The 20018-nt window shown below is 39.7% G+C and overlaps 2 protein-coding genes across 7 annotated transcripts in view; one reads left to right on the top strand and one right to left on the bottom strand.

The window, feature by feature from the left end:
• The window catches only part of LOC130084729 (zinc finger protein 184), a 230809-nt gene that overhangs the window by 82398 nt on the left and 128393 nt on the right, over nt 1-20018 (bottom strand). The window lies entirely within an intron of this gene.
• The window catches only part of LOC130084739 (KH domain-containing RNA-binding protein QKI), a 125851-nt gene that overhangs the window by 14020 nt on the left and 91813 nt on the right, over nt 1-20018 (top strand). For all 5 annotated transcript variants that reach the window (XM_056250218.1, XM_056250200.1, XM_056250191.1 and 2 more), the window contains exon 2: nt 13764-13906. In XM_056250218.1, the coding sequence (XP_056106193.1) occupies nt 13764-13906 (143 nt within the window). The remainder of the gene's footprint in view (nt 1-13763; nt 13907-20018) is intronic.

The raw sequence follows: 20018 nt of genomic DNA, 5'->3' as shown, positions 1-20018 counted from the left end.
TTTGAGGTGTTGTTGAAGATTGAGTTAGTTGTGTAGTGGAGGTCTGAGGCATTTTTGAATATTGAGTTTTGAGGTATTGTTGAAGATTGAGTTAGTTGTGTAGTGGAGTTTTGAGGCATTGTTGAAGATTGAGTTTGTTGTGGAGTGGAGTTTTGAGGCATTGTTGAAGATTGAGTTTTGAGGTGTTGTTGAAGATTGAGTTAGTTGTGTAGTGGAGGTCTGAGGCGTTGTTGAAGATTGAGTTAGTTGTGTAGTGGAGTTTTGAGGCATTGTTGAAGATTGAGTTTTGAGGTGTTGTTGAAGATTGAGTTTTGAGGTGTTGTTGAAGATTGAGTTAGTTGTGTAGTGGAGGTCTGAGGCATTGTTGAAGATTGAGTTTTGAGGTGTTCTTGAAGATTGAGTTAGTTGTGTAGTGGAGGTCTGAGGCGTTGTTGAAGATTGAGTTAGTTGTGTAGTGGAGTTTTGAGGCATTGTTGAAGATTGAGTTTTGAGGTGTTGTTGAAGATTGAGTTTTGAGGTGTTGTTGAAGATTGAGTTAGTTGTGTAGTGAAGTTCTGAGGCATTGTTGAAGATTGAGTTTTGAGGTGTTGTTGAAGATTGAGTTTTGAGGTGTTGTTGAAGATTGAGTTAGTTGTGTAGTAGAGCTTTAAGACACTGTTGAATGGTTGAGATAGTTGTGTTGTAGAGTCATTTTCAAAGGGTTAATGAGTTTGTTCTTTAGGGGAGTTTTTGGTTGTTTACAGGTTGAGTTGTCTAGTAATACTTTGAGTCATTATTGAAGTTTGTTTTCTAATAGGAATTTTAAAGTGTTATTAAAGGGTCGAGATAGTTGTGTAGAACATTTCCACTTGCATTTTGCAGATGCTTTTATCCAAATTAGTAACATTGCATTAAAGCTATAGATTTAACCATGCATTCCCTGAGAATCGAACCCATGAACTTGACATAAGCACCGTACCCTACTGTTACAGAGTTTTGAGGTGTTATTGAAGTTTTGAGTTAGATGTTTAGTAGAATTTGAGAGGGCTGAATTAGTTCTTGAGACACTGATGAAGGGCTCAGTTTCTGTAGAGTCTTACGGTGTTGTTGAAGGGCTGAGTTAGTTATATACAAAAGTTTCGAGGTGTTGTTGAAGAGCTAAGTTAGTTGTGCAGTGGGATTTCGAGGGATCATTTAAGGGCTTGGTTAGTTGTACAGCATGATTTTGCTGGGAGTTATTAGGATTTGGTGGTTCTGTGAAAGAGCCTGGAGGCATGGGGCGTATGTTTGTGTGACAGAGTAGCCCATATGCTGGCCTCAGTATGGAGCCCAACTGAATCTCACTCCTGCTGCATATTAGCTTAGTAGCATTCACCACTAAGAACCATCGTTTCCTCTGTGTCAGCACCTCCTGAGGCAGCACACACATACACACAAATACTCTCTCTTTTATAAATGTGCCTAAACAGCACACACACCGGAGTTGCCCCGAGGCCTTGGGCTGGCTTTTCTGGCTGATGGGATAAACCCCTTCCCCCCTACGTGTATTTAAATGGCACCAGTGGCGTTCTGAAAAGGAAGGTGCTGCCTTGCACTTTTAAATAGGGCAGAAATCATTACATACAACAGGGCAAGTAGACAGATCTAGGTTTTTTTAACACACAAGGGCATTTACACAAGGGACAAGACCACAGAAATATATGAACATGCAAATTCATTATAAAGTATCCACTCAGTGCGAAGTCCAGGAACAAGATGCTGCTTCTGCTATAGTTTGAATTTTAGTAGGTTTGAATCTCTCCTGGTATTTTTATCTCACTATATTGGATAACAAATGAAACTCAATATTTTAAAATGTAAATCATCATACAATCCAATCAAAGTTAATCATTCAATAGTATTTCTTTTATCACAATATCAAAATTAAGTGAAAATGGGAATCATTTTAGTTTAAGTTTGAGCAGATGTTGCCATAATTGTCTGGGTACTTCTAACATATTCCCTAACATATTAACATATAACATTTTTTGGCGGGGATCTCTATTTTTTTTTTCATTTCCAGAAATGTTTTTCTTGTGAATATTGTCTTATTGTATAAAACAAGCCATTTTTAATTAATAATTGAACCTTAAATTAGGGGTCCTCCAGGGGTCTGTTTCTGTCGTTTCCATCGTTACCATAGGAACTTTTGACCATGGTTGACCAATTATTGTGTAAATAGTTATAATTAATAAACCTTTATTGTCTGAGCTTGTGCAGGGCATATTTCTCAAGGTCTTGTTTATCTTTTTTATAGTAATGCTTTTTTAAACTATCTCACAAACGTATTCATTAAAAGTTACAGAGCTCAGTAGGTGCAGTAGAACTGCATAATAGAAATGACCCTTTTGCCATTGCATGTGAAGTGTGTTTCTTTGCAGTGCGTGTGTTCCCTGCACAGGAGAGACGGTGTGTGTTCAGACGCTCTGATGCACTGCTGTCTGCTTCTTCCACAGCACACTGAGCTAATTGAAGTGGGTCTGTGCCAGAGCCGGTGATGCGCAGAGCGTATCCCTCCTCCTTCCTTTTCATGGCAGGGCTTTGCACCACTGAAGCATCCCTTGCTTTTGCAATTGCATTCTGGGGGATTGTTTCCCCTACAGGCACAGGTGGCCACTGTCACTGTTGCATCAGTGCATTCGTTGCATTTCCAGCCTCATCCACACTTAAGCACAAAAGTGTTCGTGTTGCGGTAGAGAGGAAGCCCACAACCTTCCTTCCAACACCAATGCTGGTTAACCTTGATTGGCAACAACCTGTATTTGCCAGAATGAGCTGTTGCGTGGGACTGAGTTAGCAGTTCTCCAACTGCTAACTTGCTGACTCACTGTTTATTTACAGCATCATGAAAAGATTCTTGGAAAAATACTTCTTCTTTCAGATTGCGCATTCAGACGTCATTGGTCAACGTTCATAAGTGACTGGCTACATTTCTGCAAAACCTGAAATACATTGACTCACCTACACTAAACCCCACTATAAACCTAACCAATAGTGTTGACAGAAGCAAATGTGAGATTTAAAATGCTAACGCTGAATCAGCCATGTCACTTTAGCTTCTGCAAGTCTTTTATTAGAGCTCTTTTATTGTGGTTTGTGTATTTACTAGATCGCTCCACATCACAAGTGCAGTGCTACAGAAGAAATTTGCTATGCCAGAAAACTACCTATGGGATGAAACCGTGAAAATATATTAGTTTACAAATCATGCACTATGGTAAATGTGTTTTGAGGTCACACCATAGTGTTATGCAAGCAACTGCGTAAAAATAAGTCTTACTAATCGATAGCCTGCCCTGTAATATTTTTAGGTTTTTTTAAGGAACCAAAGTTGTTGGTGTTTTACTGCCGCTAGTGCTAATTTCAACTGGAACCTGCATTGAATTACATACATATAGGTATGTTTTGGGAGATTTACTGAGTATTTACAATGAATCTGGGTTGCAAGTGGTAGTATATATGCTATGATTAAGGTTTAGTATATTTTTTTTATTGTTCAAAGCATAGACTGTAAAAAAAGATGGACGACGCCCCTTCGCACTTTTCCATTGGAGAGAACTGAAGCCGCCAGTGTCCCGATATGGCGCTGACATATTGGAATTTGAGTTTGCGCAGTAGCGTTTTCGAGACCAGCCATGCGCAGTAGTGAGACAGAAGTAAAGCCGCGAAATCAAGCCCCCGCCCTCACTCTCGCAGAATCAATCGCAAGCACACGCCCCGCAATTTCTTAAGTGGCCTCTGTCTGCTCCGTTCCTCTCCAATGATGTCTGCTGATTGCAGTACCTCGTTAAAATAAGGTAAATACAACTACTAACCACATAGTCAACATTATGAAAAAAAGTCAGTTGGTGCTTCAGTGACTACTTCACACAGAGAACCTGTCAATCACAGCTGTCAATCATGATGTCACGGCACCGTTTTTATAGCATCAAATAACGAACTAAAAACAAACTTATTTTAAAAACAAACACTTGAAATTACATCAACGTGATAGAAACTACAGTAAATGACAGAAAATATCTTTAGAAAAAAGATATGTGAAGTGTAATTTAATTCTTTAGTTGGTCTCGCGTCCCGTTGAATAACACGGGGAGGCGGGGCTTATGACCTATATTATGACCTGCCACTGAGGGGCGATCGAGACGTTTTGGCTTCACTTTTGAGGGCTTGTGCGGCATGCTTGGTTCAAAGGTTGCTCTTATTTGAGCAACAATCATGTATCACTTTGTTGTTGACATTTCTCCCAACAAAGCTTTGATGAACGAGTAACAATTTTCTCTGTTTATGTGATGTCATACTCCCTCCTCCTTTCACTCAGGCCTTTTTTGATTGGCCGTAGTCAATTAAAAAGTAGTCGCAGCCTCCAAATTTGTTGCATTCATCCTCTTTCGATTGCTAGCATGTCTCTCACGTCTTATCTTAGCCATCCAGCTCAACTGTCTCATTCTCTGGAGGAATCCGGAACTGTTCTTGCTGTTTGCGTCTCATCCACACCAACGGGCATGTGTTCTCAAGCACTGGTGTGTATATGTGTGTGTGTGTGCATGCGGAAGCAGCAGGTTTTTTGTAGGGCCGGGCAGTATTATCATTCCAAGGAGAGCGCAGGCCCAGATGGCATCTCAGTTTGAGAGCGCGCCCTCTTTCTCCCTCCTCGCTGCCACCTTCGCTCGTGATGCAGTCGCCTCTGACAGAGCCGCGTAATTACAAACACAGAAGGATGTCATCTAGCCCGGCTCTCTCTGTCTTTCAGGAGGTTCTCATCGCTCTGTCTTTATGCTCCGGAAAGTGTGTCAGTAAAAGCCTGCTTTGCTCATGTCTGTGACTGGGTCAGGTGTAGTTTTTTTTCTCAGCGTCCTCTCTGTAATATCACTATCTCTGTGCTGTCTCTCGGCTCACTTTAGTCATTGTTGTTACATGATACCTAGAGCCACCTCTAAGCCCACCTTCAAGAATAGGCAATTACTCTTACTGCTGAGTGTGCGTCTTCACCACAATGAAGTATCACTCATTTCCCTTTGTATTTGTGTCATTCGTTGCTCAGCAGACTTAATGGAGTTCTCATTTAAGATTCATTAAAAGTCCCCTTGTGGTGAAAATCAAGCTTTTAATGTTGTTTATATGTCTATGTGGTCTTTTAAATATGCTTTAAGACAAACCATTGCTGAGTATTTTCTCCTTTAAACTGCAGTGAACCAAAGACAGTCTCAAAAACACGGTTCGAAATCGCTGGTGTTTCTGACGTCACAAACGACCTTGTAACCAATCAGATCAACGTGTGATCGTCCACGAGTGGATCTCTGAGCTGTGTGAGTGAGTGGAGGCGGGGCTCATTTGCATATTCATAGAGCCGCGTATACTTAACGAGGCAAGGGTGTAGAGTTACATTCAAGCTATTTTAAGGCAAAAACGTTTAAATATGTCATTTTGGGATAAGATGATTGACTACTGGTGGACTTTAAAGGTGATGTGTGTGTGATTTGGATGAAATTGACATTTATTTTATGCACTTTTTTTATCTCAATTTAATCTCATTACTGTCTACTGTCTACTGTCCTTTTCTTTTCGTTTGAGCATGTTTGTATGGATGTGCGCCTCTTCTTAAATCTCTTATGTTTCTCTCTTTCCATGCACCACTTGCATCTCTCCATGCAGCGAGAGCCTGTGATGTCGTGGCGTATCCATCTGTTCAGATGAAGGCCTTGCCACAGGCACTGCCACCTATAGCGCTGTGTGATGTCACCGTGCGGCTATCATTTGAGCTCAGACTGTCATCTGGTCGGACCCTGTAATTTCCCAGCTGTTTGATTAATATTAAGAATGCCCGGGTGTCTGCGATCTGTCACTGGGGATGTTGACGGGGCCAGAGGAAGCTCGCGGTGTGAAATCCTCTGATTGAGGGGAGCTGTGATTACGATTAGAGATGGCTGCCGAGATAGACTTGAGCGGTTGTTGAGGGTCATTCGCTCTCGGGCTGGGATAATAGTTAGCAATGCCGCTGAAAGGCGAATGTAATTGTGGGAGATCTGGAAGGCAGATTGTGTTGTACTGACAGAGCGGATGGATCGTGTGTATTGACTGGGAATCGCAGGGATGCATATGAGCACCTTGCTTTTCTGTAGAAAAGCAAGAACATTTGACAGGCCTGCTGAAAACCCTCACATGGTTTGTCACAAACGTATGTTTTGGATTTGTTTTGAATGCAACATTTTCCAGAGGTCTATGTGAGAACAAATTTTAAATAATTACTCATTGAAATACTGTATACTGCATACACTACTGTGCAAAAGTTTGGGGTAATATTGTCATTGAAAGAAGCTCTCAAATGCTGCTTTTATTTGACCAAGAATACAGTCAAACAGTAGAAATATTATTACAATTAATTATTCTAAGTAATCTATTCCTGTGATCAAAGCTGAATTTTCAGCATCATTACTCCAGTCTTCAGTGTCACATGATCCTTCAGAAATCATTAATATGCTGATTTGCTGCATTTCTGATTATTATCAATGCTAAAACACAGCTGTGCTGCTTAATGTTTTTGTGGAAACTGTGATGCATGTTGACAGGATTCATTCAGAATGAATAGAGAGTTCAAAAGAACGCAATTAAAAAAAAAAATCTTTTGTAACATTATACATGTATTTGTATTTTTTTTATCATTTTTATTCCCTCCTTGGTAAATAAAAGTATTCACTTCTGAAATATTCTATATTCATCATGTAATATAGTAAAAATTGGTTGGTGTCAGTAAGTTCAATCAGTGAAGGAATTTGATTGAAAAGAATCATTTGTTTGTGAATCAGACTGTATTGGTTGGATGTTATTGCAATTATTTTGCATTTCATCATTATTTAATTCAGACTGCAATCTCAAGTAAAACGTGACTTTATGCCATCGGACTGTATATTCAGCCACGGCATGCCAGTGTAGATTGCTGAAAAGCGTTCAACAACATGCCTAGACCAGAATTGGCACTAACTAGCATAAATTAGCCGAAAGCAGCTTGCAAATCAATGCTGGTTTGAGCTGGTCTTTTCAGCTATTTTCTGTAATTAACTTATGTGCGTACTTCCACATCTGTGTTGGAGGCATGAGGGGATCTGTCACACCATGAGCCACCACATGTGTGTAGGTCTGTGCGCGTAATGTGTATCAGTATGTGCGCAGGTGGCTGTTGCGTGTTCAGTAGTGCGGGAAGTCCAGCCCTGGAGGCCGGCGAAGGAAAATGATTGAATTCTGAGGACAAGAAAGCTGACAAATCACTAAAAAACACTTTAAAAACGCTGTAATAATGCTGTCCATAAATCACCACTGACAGTTTAATCATCCTCGGGTCTGGGGCCTGATCTGACCACTGGACAGCCCTCCCTAATCAGCCAACGAAGAAAACAACCCTGAGCACATCATGCATTCTCCTCTGCTTATGCCTTCAAACGCTCGGAGTTTGGACGGGAGCATCTATAAACGTCTCCTCATGGTCCAACATGATCAGACAGTATAATTAAATCACTCAGCGTGCTCTTGCGGGCATCGCCTGGGCTTTGAGCTTGTTTGGTAAATGAGTTTGACTGGTCTGTAACAAAATATTTTCCCTATGTGTATTTCCAGGGTTTTTACAGCTGTTAGCGGTATGACAACTGACGGCTCAAGAGTTACTCAGCCTATAAAAGCTGGAGGAGAATGGAGCTTGATTCACTAGTTGTTGGGATGTGTGTTTTCTGCTCTAGAGAGGCAGAGGCTAATCCTCTGCATCTCAACTGTTATATACAGACTGAGTGGCAGGGACTTAACAGCCTCGGGCATATTTGCGATGCTAATGTGGGTATCTCTATGGGCTGGCTGGTGTTTATCATTATCATTACAGGATACTTGATGCCAAGGCCAATTTGTCATTGAAATCCCAATCAGAGCCTTGCCTCCACATACAATATAGTGTGTGTGTGTTTTATTTGATTCATGGGACTCTCCAGTGTTGGGAATAATGCGTTACAATTGGGCTGGGTGGGAGGAAACTACACACCATGCAACGATAGAACTGGTTGAGATTTTGCTTTGATTTTGCAAAAAGTCTGACAGCAAGCAGAAAGCTATAGTCTTCTCATTTCCAGTGTAGACAGCATTGTTGATTACGTTAGGAGCAGTGATGGGAATAACGCCGTTACTAACGGCATTACTTTTTCCAGTAACGAGTAATCTAATTGATTACTCTTCTCATCTTAATAACGCCGTTACCATTACTACCAAAAAATGCGGCGCGTTACTATAACTGATGAAGCTGTTTTTTTTTTCATCAGACCAACTAGATCTCTGAGGAGAGGCAAATACTTTTTTTACTGTTCTTCCTTGGTTAGTAGGCAGAGCACGAGACAAGCTGACGATTGGCTGAGGTAGAGTAAAATGTCATTGTAAGCCAATCAGAGGAAGATTTGGGCGGGTGTTCGAAAGCACGCATAGTAGTGATGGGCATTCGGCTCTTTTGACTCAACTCACTGAAAAGAGCCGGCTCTTTTGGCTCACAAACAGCTCTTTAAATGACTTTGACTATAAAATTTCAATTTTTATTACATAATTATTTAATTTCTATAGGCTAAATTTGTAAAAAAAAAAAAAAATAGAGTCGGCTCTTCAGATATGCGAGCCAGCTCCCGACGTTCACCTAAAAGAGCCGGCTCTTAGAGTCGGCTCATTCGCGAATCACGAACGACTCATCAAAAGCTCATTCGCGAACGAGTCGATCCATCATCACTAACGCTCATTCGCGAACGAGTCGATCCATCATCACTAACGCTCATTCGCGAACGACCCATCATCACTAACGGCTAACGCTCATGAATTGCGAACGACCCATCATAACGCATAGTCGGACAGGGTAGAGGTGGGGTCACATTTGAGCATTTAAAATGTAATTTTACTTGAAAGTAACGCAATAGTTACTTTCTTAAGTAACTAGTTACTTTTAAAATTTGTAACTGAGTAACTAATTTAGTTACTTTTTTAACCTTTTTTTTTTTACCTTTTTTTCATGGACGATGACGAGGCGACACCAACATCATTAAACGATAACTGTGACTATATGCATGGAATATCATTGACGAAAAAAGACGAGACTAAATTGTAGTTAAAAATTAAATCTTGCTGATGATTTCCATAATGACCAACACAATCTACCAAGAGCAGCGCAAAATTAGCGTCTGGTTTAAAACATGTTTTTTGTGGGGGCGTTAAATAATGGCGCAAATACCAGTAAACTGACTTGCGCAAACCTTAGTAAATCACCTTACATGATTAATGTAAATACTCTCCTCCCATATATTTTGTTTTTGATTTTGGAGACTTCTACAAATGCATATGCTATAAGGTCAGCCGCAAAAAAATAACCCTGTCCACACCCACACCACACCTGCATGTCTTCAATCCTTTTTTAATGGCAAAGAGGGTTTGCGCTGGAGCAAGCTTTTAGAAAATCTGGCCTTAAATTTATTAATATTAACATTTTAACTACTATCAACTAACAAACAACTCTGATCAATGAATTAGTAAGCAAGTTTTTTTTTTTTTCAAACTGGAAAGAAACTGTTAAAAGTTTCATAATCAATGCAAATAATGCATAATTAATTCTAAAATTAAGATCATGGTAACCCACTAGTAATGACTAGTCAAATCCTTCAGAAGGAAATACTAATTATTTGGAACAGTATTCTAAAAAGCATAATAACTCCCTAGTAAATACTGAAGTCATTTTAAGCTTGTGAGATTTTTGTAAGGTTAGCTATGACAGATTTAGTAACATTGAGATCATGCGGTTTCAAATGGCTATAGTAATTCCTTAAGAATGATGTAGTAGCATTAGTCATTACTTAAAAAAATGTGTCAAAGTTTCTTGTTAGTCAATAGTAGTTACTAGAATGTTAATATTGCGTTGCTCATCTCTTCCTCTAATGAATAACTACAATAACAGAACAGTATGCTAAAGTGTTAGCATTTTTCTTTCGTGGATTAATTTATTTTGCTGGCTCTATTCTTCTTTGTAAGTTGCATTAGATAAATAGCTAGTTAAATGTAACTACTCATCTCATTACCTACAACAACTTATGACAGCAACACTTTATTACCTTTTCTCAGCATGTTTTATGGGCACAGGTTTTCATTCACAGTAATTACCGTCTCTCTTAAGTTAATGAAAAGTAACCGTTCTAGACGCAGCACTCATCCTCCAATAACTTCATCCCTTTTCACTGACTTATGAAAACACATGCCATCATTCTTGTGTACTCAACCTCAGAGGAAGCTCTTTCAATGCCACTTGTCTTTCTTGGCGGTGGCCTTCGATGTCAATGTGAAAAGCTTAAATCACTTTTGATAACAACATTGCTATAAAGCCCGGAGACATACCTCGCTTATGGCCATCGACAGGGCTCTTTTAAGCTGCGATTTATTGAGATGAGCGCAGACCACCATTAAACAGACGTTTAGCTGAAGTGTCTGTCCAAGGCAACCTCAGCCCACAGGCTATTATTATGGGAAGCTGCCTGAATATCCTTTGGATTCCTTATACCCTATTAAATCAAAATTAAAGTTTGTGGCTTTCAGGCCACGTATATAAGCTTTGAAGTCCTATAATAACTCTTTAATATAAAGAGTTATAAAGCATGTATCATGTTTGATACGCAAATTCCTAAGACCCCTAAATTGCCATTATTATCATCAAAACTGTGCAGAAAAACTTGTTGCACACAATCTAGTACATGCCTTATGCCCATGGGCACTGATGGATAGTTTACATTTTTTTAGCAAGTAAAGCCCTTTTTGGATGGGACTAGTTTTCCCGGTGAACATTAAAGAAATTCATATCTCAATAATCATTGTATTGCATTGCATTATATGTTTCAGAACTACATACAGTAGCTTTGATAATAAAACTAAGCATTTAAATATCATCTTACTAAGACATATTATTGGGAGATAAAGAGTGACACTGATATGTATATGCATTTTATGTAGTCTGCTGGACTGTTATAAATATCTCATTGATTGACATTAGCTATCATAATTTCATCTCACTTCTTCTTCGCCATAAATGTCAGCGTCTGCACCAAATTGCATATTGATGTTCAGTTTGGGCTTCTGAATAAAATTTTTATGCTTCAAGAAAACACGTTGCAAATATTCATGACTAATGTTGCCCACCAGCAAAGACAACTTTAAGATTATAGTATAAAAAAAAAGATGTCAACAAATGACAGAAAGCACTGTGGCGTCTTTAAACTGCATGTTTTCTTAATGAGGACCGAATCACATCTGCCGTGTCACGTGAGTGTTTTTCTAATTGTTCAAATTAGATGCAATTACAATTTCAAGACAAATTCTCCATGACCTCACAAGAGGAGTCAAATTCATAACATATGCATAGGAGAAAGGACAGAATAGTGTGCGTTCTGTGTGTCTTCTTGCCGTGAGTGTGCGAGTATATGGAAGTGCGCGATCTCCATTGTAATTACATCTCTCCCTCAAACCGACCTCTTCAATTTGCCTTTGAGAATTTCGCCAGGGAATTCTTCATCCAGTAATAGAATTACACAACAGTGGCAGCAGCTTGAGACTGGGATATTTAATGTCTTATATGAAATATTAACTGACTTGGTGGTTTTAATTGTCTTTCCCACCGTATTAGAGCCCTCTCTCTCTCTCTCTCTCTCTCTCTCTCTCTCTCTCTCTCTCTCTCTCTCTCTCTCTCTCTCTCTCTCTCTCTCTCTCTCTCTCTCTCTCTCTCTCTCTCTCTCTCTCTCTCTCACTGCCTCTCTCCCCTGTTTGCTTCCCCCTCAAGAATAATAGACAACGTTTTCAGAAAAGGACAGTTATTACTCACTTTATTAAGTGGCCGGAAGGATCACATGTAATAACAGTGATTACCCGTTCTCCATCTTCCCTCGTTTTCCTGCAGTGAACCTCAGGCAGGAGTTCAGTGTGTATTTTTGCTGTTAAAATAGTTCCTCTTATTGAAGTTTAATGTGCAGAGACTGTAAGTAGGCCATTCATGATGTCTGGTCTGACATGTCACCTGTCACCAGAACCTGCTTCACAACATATGCATTCGAGAAAGGACATAATATGATTTATGATTTATCAACAATAAGGAGACGTTTACTTTTCTTAAATGATTGAGCTTTGGAAAAATGCAATGGTACTTTGGGGAAAAGAGCAAAGCTGGTCACTGTAGTGAGAAAGTTCCCATCAGGGCCTCCAGGCAAAATGGATACACGTGTCTCCCGAGGAAATTCAGAAGCTATCATATCCTCTTAGAAAGATCTTTTGTGGTTTTACAGCTGTTCAAAGACAGAGAAGCTATCTTAGCCCACGTCTTGTCATTTTCTTTTTCCCTGTTCTTGCGGAGGTGGTCTTCGCTTGTCTTGTTCAATTGTACTAACTGTCGATCCTGAGCAGAGACTTTTGGGCAAGCTGATGTCAGGCTGTAGTGGGTCTGAACTTTATACTGTGGTGCTCATGTGGGTGTCTAAAATCTGGTCAAATATTGTGAATAAATTGACAACTGTTGTGATTGTTATATTGCTACTGCACCCAAAAAATCAAAAGTATCCCATAATTTACTCAAGCTCAAGCCATCCTAGGTGTATATGACTTTCTTCTTTCAGCCAAACACAATCGGAGTTATATTAAAAAATATCCTGGCTCGTCCAAGCTTTATGATGGGAGTGAATGGTACCGGAGATTTTGAAGCCCAAAAAATCCATCCATCATAAAAGTAATCTATACGGGCTCCAGGGGGTTAATAAAGGATGATTTTCATTTTTAGGTGAACTAACCCTTTAAGCAGTAGCAATATAACAATCACAACAGTTGTCAATTTATTCAAAATGTCAAAAAGGTGTTATGTGAAAACTACAAACCAGCATGTCCGTCGTCTCCACAAAATATTTATCGAAACCTTATATTGCTGAAAATTCAGCTTTGCCATCACAGGGATAAATTACATTTTAAAATATATTAAAATAGATAACAGCTTTTTAAAATTGTAATTATATTTCACAATATTACAGTTCTTTACTGTATTTTTGATCAAATAAATGCAGCCTTGGTGAGCAGAAGAGACTTCTTTTAAAAAATATTAAGCAACGTTCCGACCTTAAACTTTTGAACGGTAGTGTAAATGAAAATTGTATGTCAATGTGCAATATATGTGTTATAACAGTGTTATGTTGTCTTAAATGTTCTGGTTAAAACTGTATGTTCTGACAGAAAACTGTGAAATGCTGTCACCTCTTTTTCTGTGCCCCTTTTTTCAGTGTTTCGTTATTAGATTTGTGCAGTAGCCAAAAATATTAGGAACGTGAAATTAACGTGAACATGGAGTGATTTGCATTCACAATGCACAAACTGCTCTGAGACTGCTGGAAACACTGAATCATGAACCCCACACTGAGGATGTTTAATGAAGCCCTTTGCAGATTAATAATCACAATTATCTAACTGTGCAGCCCTAAATTGTTTGATAACCATGTTGTCTGTTAATATAGGTACATGCTCTATGCAGTTATAGATGCTCTAACATATTCATTGTTTCATTAGGTTTAAGCGCAGTGTTTAAGGAGCATTTGCACTCCTCTACTGCCATATTAAAGTGCATATAATCCACGGGGAATGGAAATGTATCATGTCACTATATCTCAAATCCTGTTCCCTGATTGATGTAGTTAACTCACAGTGCATGTGCTTTCTCTTTATTTCAGAGATCAGCAGGGTACGAAAGGACATGTACAATGACACATTAAACGGCAGCACGGAGAAGAGAAGCTCAGAGCTCCCGGACGCCGTCGGCCCCATCGTTCAGCTCCAAGAGAAACTCTATGTGCCTGTTAAAGAATATCCAGACGTGAGTATAAATACACTTATACCTGTACTCTCATCACAAGGTTTTAAATAATTAATGGCATTATTGCAAGAGCACATCCTCATTAAATTAAAAAGGCAATCAGAAATGATTAAAAATGAATGCTAAGGAACCTTTCAGTCACATGAACTAGTCTCAGGCAGCACTTGAAGGTCAGTTCAAATGACTTGAAGTCAATCTCTGCATACACACACAAGCTCTTTACTGAACCTCAATGAGTAAATGGAATGGTAAATAAGTGTGTAGTTCCTCCGCATGGCTTTTATTTAATTACAAAGACATACAAGTCAATGTAATCTAGTTTCCCCTGCATTAAGACATGGGCCCACGTCCAGTATATTGATTTCATTAAGAAGTGAGGTTGCACAAAGTGTTTGAGTCCGTTTTATGAGTCCGTTTAATTTATTGTGTTATTAAGCTGATGGTTTGTGGTCGACTGTCGCTGTGCGTCGGAGCAGTGGAAATCCAAGAGTTTTTTCTCAGCCTAGAATTCAAGTATCATAATCATTTTTCTTTTTCATTTAAAACTGTTTATTATCAAATGGATAGTTCACCTAGAAGTTTACATTCAGTCATCATTTACACACCCTCATGTTATTCCCAACCTGAATGACTTTTCCTTGTCCCATTGCAAAAGATCCTGGCCTGAAACTTGGGAATTTTTACGTATCATGTCATGTTTTATTAGTTTGAGTGTCTCTTGATCAAATGTCATTTGCCATCATTGGCCCTGTTTACACCTGGTATTAAGATGCGTTTTGGTCGAACGGATCACAAGTAGACAAGGGAGACACATTCCCGTTTACAACTGGTGTTTTAATCCGTCTCTTTTGTCCATTTTCCTCCACTTCTGTCCTGATTTCTTCGAGGGGAGGGTCTATGGGTGGGTAAATATATGGGCTTTTTCAAATCTTTCAATCTAATATGGGAAAAATAAGCTCTCGCAATTTACAAATGAACGTTCATAGTTTATGTTACACGGAACAAAATAAATGAGTTAAAAATGTAGTCAATTAAAATTTACTCTTAAATTTAGCAGTTCTCCTGCACAGAGTTTTCTGAGAGCGGTACCCTACCCCCTGACGCTCTCTTTGAGTCTTTGCACATCTCTAGTAACAGGGGTGACATTGAATTCTCCCTCGCCTTCCCAGTTTGTGTTGAGTCAGACCCGCTGAACCGCTTCACCAACAACCCGGTCGGTGGTTAACAAATCTTTCAAGCAATCGCCGTCAGATCCTGCTTGCCTAAGGCTCCCGGCCCTGAGGAACCGGCCGAGTTCCCAGCTGATTGATCCCAATTAACTTCTTCTGTCCCAGCTTGATTCCTGCATGGCCAGCACTAATCGAGTCTCTCCAGCAGGGGCGTAAACACTGTTTGGGATGCCAGTCCTCCATTTCGCTGAAGTTTTCTGCTTTGAGGGGCTGTTTATGCGTCTGTATTTCCCGCGGGAGAGGGTCGCGCTGTTTAACAACGCTGACGCAGTGCTGCCTGAATGTTTTTGACTAATTCATGCCTCAACCTATAGCGTTTATTATGTGGCTAGACATGCTTTCTTGAGCCATAAAATGCACTGAATAAAATGAGAGTGAATAAGAGGATATTTGAAAGTCAACGAAGTTGTTCCAGAATGATTGTATCCCTCTTATCCTTCTTAATATTAATATTTTATTGTTTCAGGTGCATAATACTGGAACTTTATAAAAGGCTAATTTCATTTCATATTCAATTACAACTCCAGTTTGCAAATATTTGATGCTTTCTGTCTGCAGTTTTTAATGCATTGTTGGTAATATAGCTCCTGCTCTTAAAAGTCTGAGAGTAAGCCAACACTGCAGTAAAGGCCGTCGTGATTGTGTGTGTGTGTGCGTGCGTGCGTGTGTGCGTGCGTGTGTGTGTGTGTGTGTGTGTGTGAAAAGGTTCTGGCCGCCCTTGCTGGTCTGAAGGACACCCAGGATCATTATAAGTGAGTTTGGGATCATTAGGAGTTGGAGGATGAGCAATAAAAGATGTCCTCAAATAGATTTCAGTGTCTATGGAGTTATCCATATCCAGAGAGAATAGAATTTATATTATAAAAAATGAGTATAAAAAATTGCCTATATCACATGATCTAAACAGTTTTGTTTTTTTTACATTTGTTTTATTTCATAGTTGTGTAATTTCTGCACCGATTGTGTGACCAAACATAAAAAAAATACTGAGCGTTGGTCAAGCCTGTGCTGCTGTGTCAGCCGTTTTGTTTACACTTTTCTGGGGAAATAACATATGAAAGACTTGTAGCTGTCTGTGCATATTAAGTATTTTAATATTGAAAAATGGACTTCACCTTTCTACTTGTTGCAGAGCATCTCTGGGGAGAGTGTATCTCTGTATTTCCTCTGCTGAGGTCAGACCAGCCTCGATCTCTCCCAGAAGAAATCTGATAGAGAGGTGGAGTCATGTTTAGTGCTGGAGACCCCCTCTGGACAATCATTAACTTTCAGCCATTAGTCATTAAATATCACAGCTTCTCTTCAAAAGATGCCAATTATCACCCTCAAAAGGTTGCGGCGTACGTGTGTGTGTGCGTGTGTGCCTATATGTGTGTGTGTGTATCTAGGCATGCATGTTTTGATGTTTGCGTGAGCCTTAAAATGTCTATATTAACTGTTCTTAAAACATTTCTTACATGAAGTGTTGCATTGAATATATATCCACAATGATTTTGATGATAATTTAAAGCTGAGCTACATTGTGAATATAGTTTTCAGTTTAATGGACATTTAATTAGCCCATTAGCCCTAAAAGTATTTTATATATTAGGGTTTGAACGACTTTTTTGAAGAACATTTATGTGATTAAAGTCGAGTCGACGTTGACTAGTCGCTGATGACATCATTAATGAACAAATAAGCCTGAACCTTGAGCTGAGACTTGAATGCGAGTTGCATTGTGCTCAGCTACAGATAAAGTAGCACAGTAAAGATTACATTTATATGGATGGATTAGTGAGAGAGCATTAAGTCTCTCTAATAGTGAAGCTGTGGGTTTTAGTTACTAAGAAATATATGATAGAACTTTTCAGTTTCTAAGCTATTTTATTGATAAATCACAGAACAGTGTTGACAATACATTTCTGCGCTGCTGAATGTTTTTGTGTGTGTGAGCTACTGTCTGTATGTGTGTGTGTGTGTGTGTGTGTTACAAAGCAGCAGCGCATTAGTTGAGAATGGCGATTAGCTTGCATGTACAATAAACTGTTCAAAACGAGCATTCACTCGATCAGTTTTGAGCATCCAGATGGCATTATCAAACATATCTCGGAGTATGCCTTTATTTGTCATGTTAACTGTTGTTGCGCCCTCTATAGGCCATGATCAGTGACTAGTCGACGTCAAGCTTAAAGCGTCATGGCAGAGCATTAAAGTCTGTGCACCCCTAATATACTGTGTGTATATATATATATATTAGTGCTGTCAAACGATTAAAATATTTAATCGCGATTAATCGCATTAATGTCATAGTTAACTCGCGATTAATCGCAATTAATCACACATTTTTATCTATTCTACAGGGCTGCCAACTCTCACGCATTGGCCGTGAGACACACGCATTTGAATGGTTTCACACGCTCACACGCCACACTCCCGAATTCTCACGTTGAAGTGTCAACCCGGTCGGTCAAATGCCTGAAAGATGAGTTCATCTATAGATCTACCTGTTGAGCCACTCGTGATCGACTAATTATACCGCAAAATAGTTAAAATCTCCCGTAATCTAGAGCGAGCGCGCACGCGAGACAGAGATTGTGCTTCAAACCGCGTAGCGTGCGCGCAACCTTGCGTGTGCAGAGACGCCCCCCGTTGCCATCTCCATCCCAGCCCCCCCCCCCCCCCCCCCCCCCCCCCGTTGGAGAAGTCTCACGCCAAGCTAAACTCAAAAGTTGGCAGCTCTGATTCTAAATGTCTCTTGATTTCTTTTTGTACCATTATTTTTTCTCTCATTTTAATGCTCTTATCAACATAAAAGTGGAAAAGTGGATCGGCTTGCTTTGTGCAAATGTTTTTTTATTGGAAACAACATATAGGCCCTGTCCCAATACCCGCACTTGCGCCCTTGTGCCCCTCAATGCGCGTTCTCGCTAACGCCGGTTTCACACTGCACGCGTTAGCAGAGCGTAATCAGCGCGTATTTTTTTCGGCGCCCATGTTAACAGATTAGAGCATTCACACCGCACGCAGAGGCGGCGCGGCAGCGCGTAGCAGGAGCAGAGCAGGAGCAGCAGAGCCGCGATCGTTTCGGCGTCCTGTCTATTTTTGCCGCGCGGCTTACGCTGAATTAAAGTGACAATGCATTGATCATGGCCAAAATACACAGCAGTTTGACCCAAAAGCGCATTGGTGATATCTATTGTGTTTTAAACAGTCAATCAAATGACCTTCATCAATTTAAACAGAAAACAAAGTCAACAAAAACAAATATGAACCAACAGTTATATAATATAGCCTATTAATTAATGAAATAAGCTTCTTGACAAGTCTTTTCTCTTAAATGTATTTGAAAACGAAATAAAGCAATGCCAACTTACCCATTATAGAGTACTTTGTCTGTAAACACGCTGCGCGCGTCAAACGCTGCCAGTATGAAAGCAAAACGCGCGTGTCCTGCTTCCGCTCACCGTACGCCCTGCTCCTGTGCTGCTTACGCTCTGCTAACGCGTGCAGTGTGAAACCGGCGTAAGGGGTGCAAGACCGTAGGGTGTCCCGATCCTCTAATAGTGTTCTCCAGGGGTGATCATAAGGGCACTTAATGCACCCCTTTCGCAAGTGCACATCAGACCTCACTTTGCTGTGGGATATTACCCAGAATCCTTGTAGTGTTGTGACGTTTCGAACAGCTAACCAATGGGGGAGAATGGTTGCTATGGTGCTGTTCGGGAGCGGAAACTCCGAAGATAAAGGAAGCCGGTAAGGTGAAGTGTTTTTCAAGGCCGCGAAATTTAAAAATATTAGTGTTATCGTGTCATGAAATGTAGTTTTAAGAGTTTTTCAGTCGAGAATATAGTTGTTTAAAGCTCAAATCTGTGGTTTGTTTATAAAGATAGCGCCTATTTAAAATTTTGATCTGACTTTTTCGGAGTTCCAGGGATCAGCGGGCGCACAGCGCTCATGTACCCCGCCTGGAAAAGCCTTACCTCGGCTAGTCATTCTGACGTTTCCCGCGGGCTCTGTGTCTAGTGGTTAAACATGAGCTATAAATCGGCTTGTGTATATCTAACAGGCGATCTTTGGTCTCATTAATCTATGATTTGTTCCCTGGCAAATCGTTTTGGCTGAGGGCAAAGTGAAGTTTCATAACTTTATATATTTATGCTATTTAACTGTAATGTTGACTTATGTTTGACTGAATCTTTTAACTTGCTTTATTTCTTGACTTATATAGCTTCTTATACTTTTTAGGCTACTTATAATTTAATAATGGCTATTATTGATCAATAAAACTGAAATTTAACAAAAAGAGACAGGGTTGTGTCATTTTATTTCATATAGCCATATGTAAGACTTTTAATATAGCCTTAGCCTATATATAATATATCACCAACACGTCATGTATTTTTTCATGTATGGGATGGGAAGAATTTCATATATCAATTTCCATAATAACATAATTAAAATTGCATTTCGAATCGCTGTGAATACGGTAAGGCAGTATAAGCTCAGGTAAACCCCAATCACAATTTTTCTTAGCCAAAAACTGTTTTAATATTAATAACATTAACAGAAAGGTTGGTAGCTAAGAGTAAAAAAAGATATTATTTTTTTCATTCAAAGGATTGTGTCATGTTACAGCTATTATAAGCAGCACACACATTAGCCAAATGAATGGTGTTTGCTCTCCTGATCACAACAGAAGTGACGTGTGCAAAACGGTCCCAATTCTGCTCTTCACAGCTTTGGGCCCTTGTGTTTCAACAAGTGTCCACTTCCAGGAAGGCCTTAGGGCTCAAGTGAGAATTGGGACTGGGCCATACTGTGTTCAATTTCACACTAACATTCTCACTTGGAGCAAATAATCTCTCACACAATGTAACACTGTCCATCAATAAAAGGGTGAA

The sequence above is a fragment of the Rhinichthys klamathensis genome, unplaced genomic scaffold (assembly GCF_029890125.1).
Source record: "Rhinichthys klamathensis goyatoka isolate OS25496 unplaced genomic scaffold, OSU_Roscu_1.1 h1tg000003l_1, whole genome shotgun sequence".
NCBI lineage: Eukaryota > Metazoa > Chordata > Actinopteri > Cypriniformes > Leuciscidae > Rhinichthys > Rhinichthys klamathensis.
This window is presented reverse-complemented; position numbering and strand designations above follow the sequence as displayed.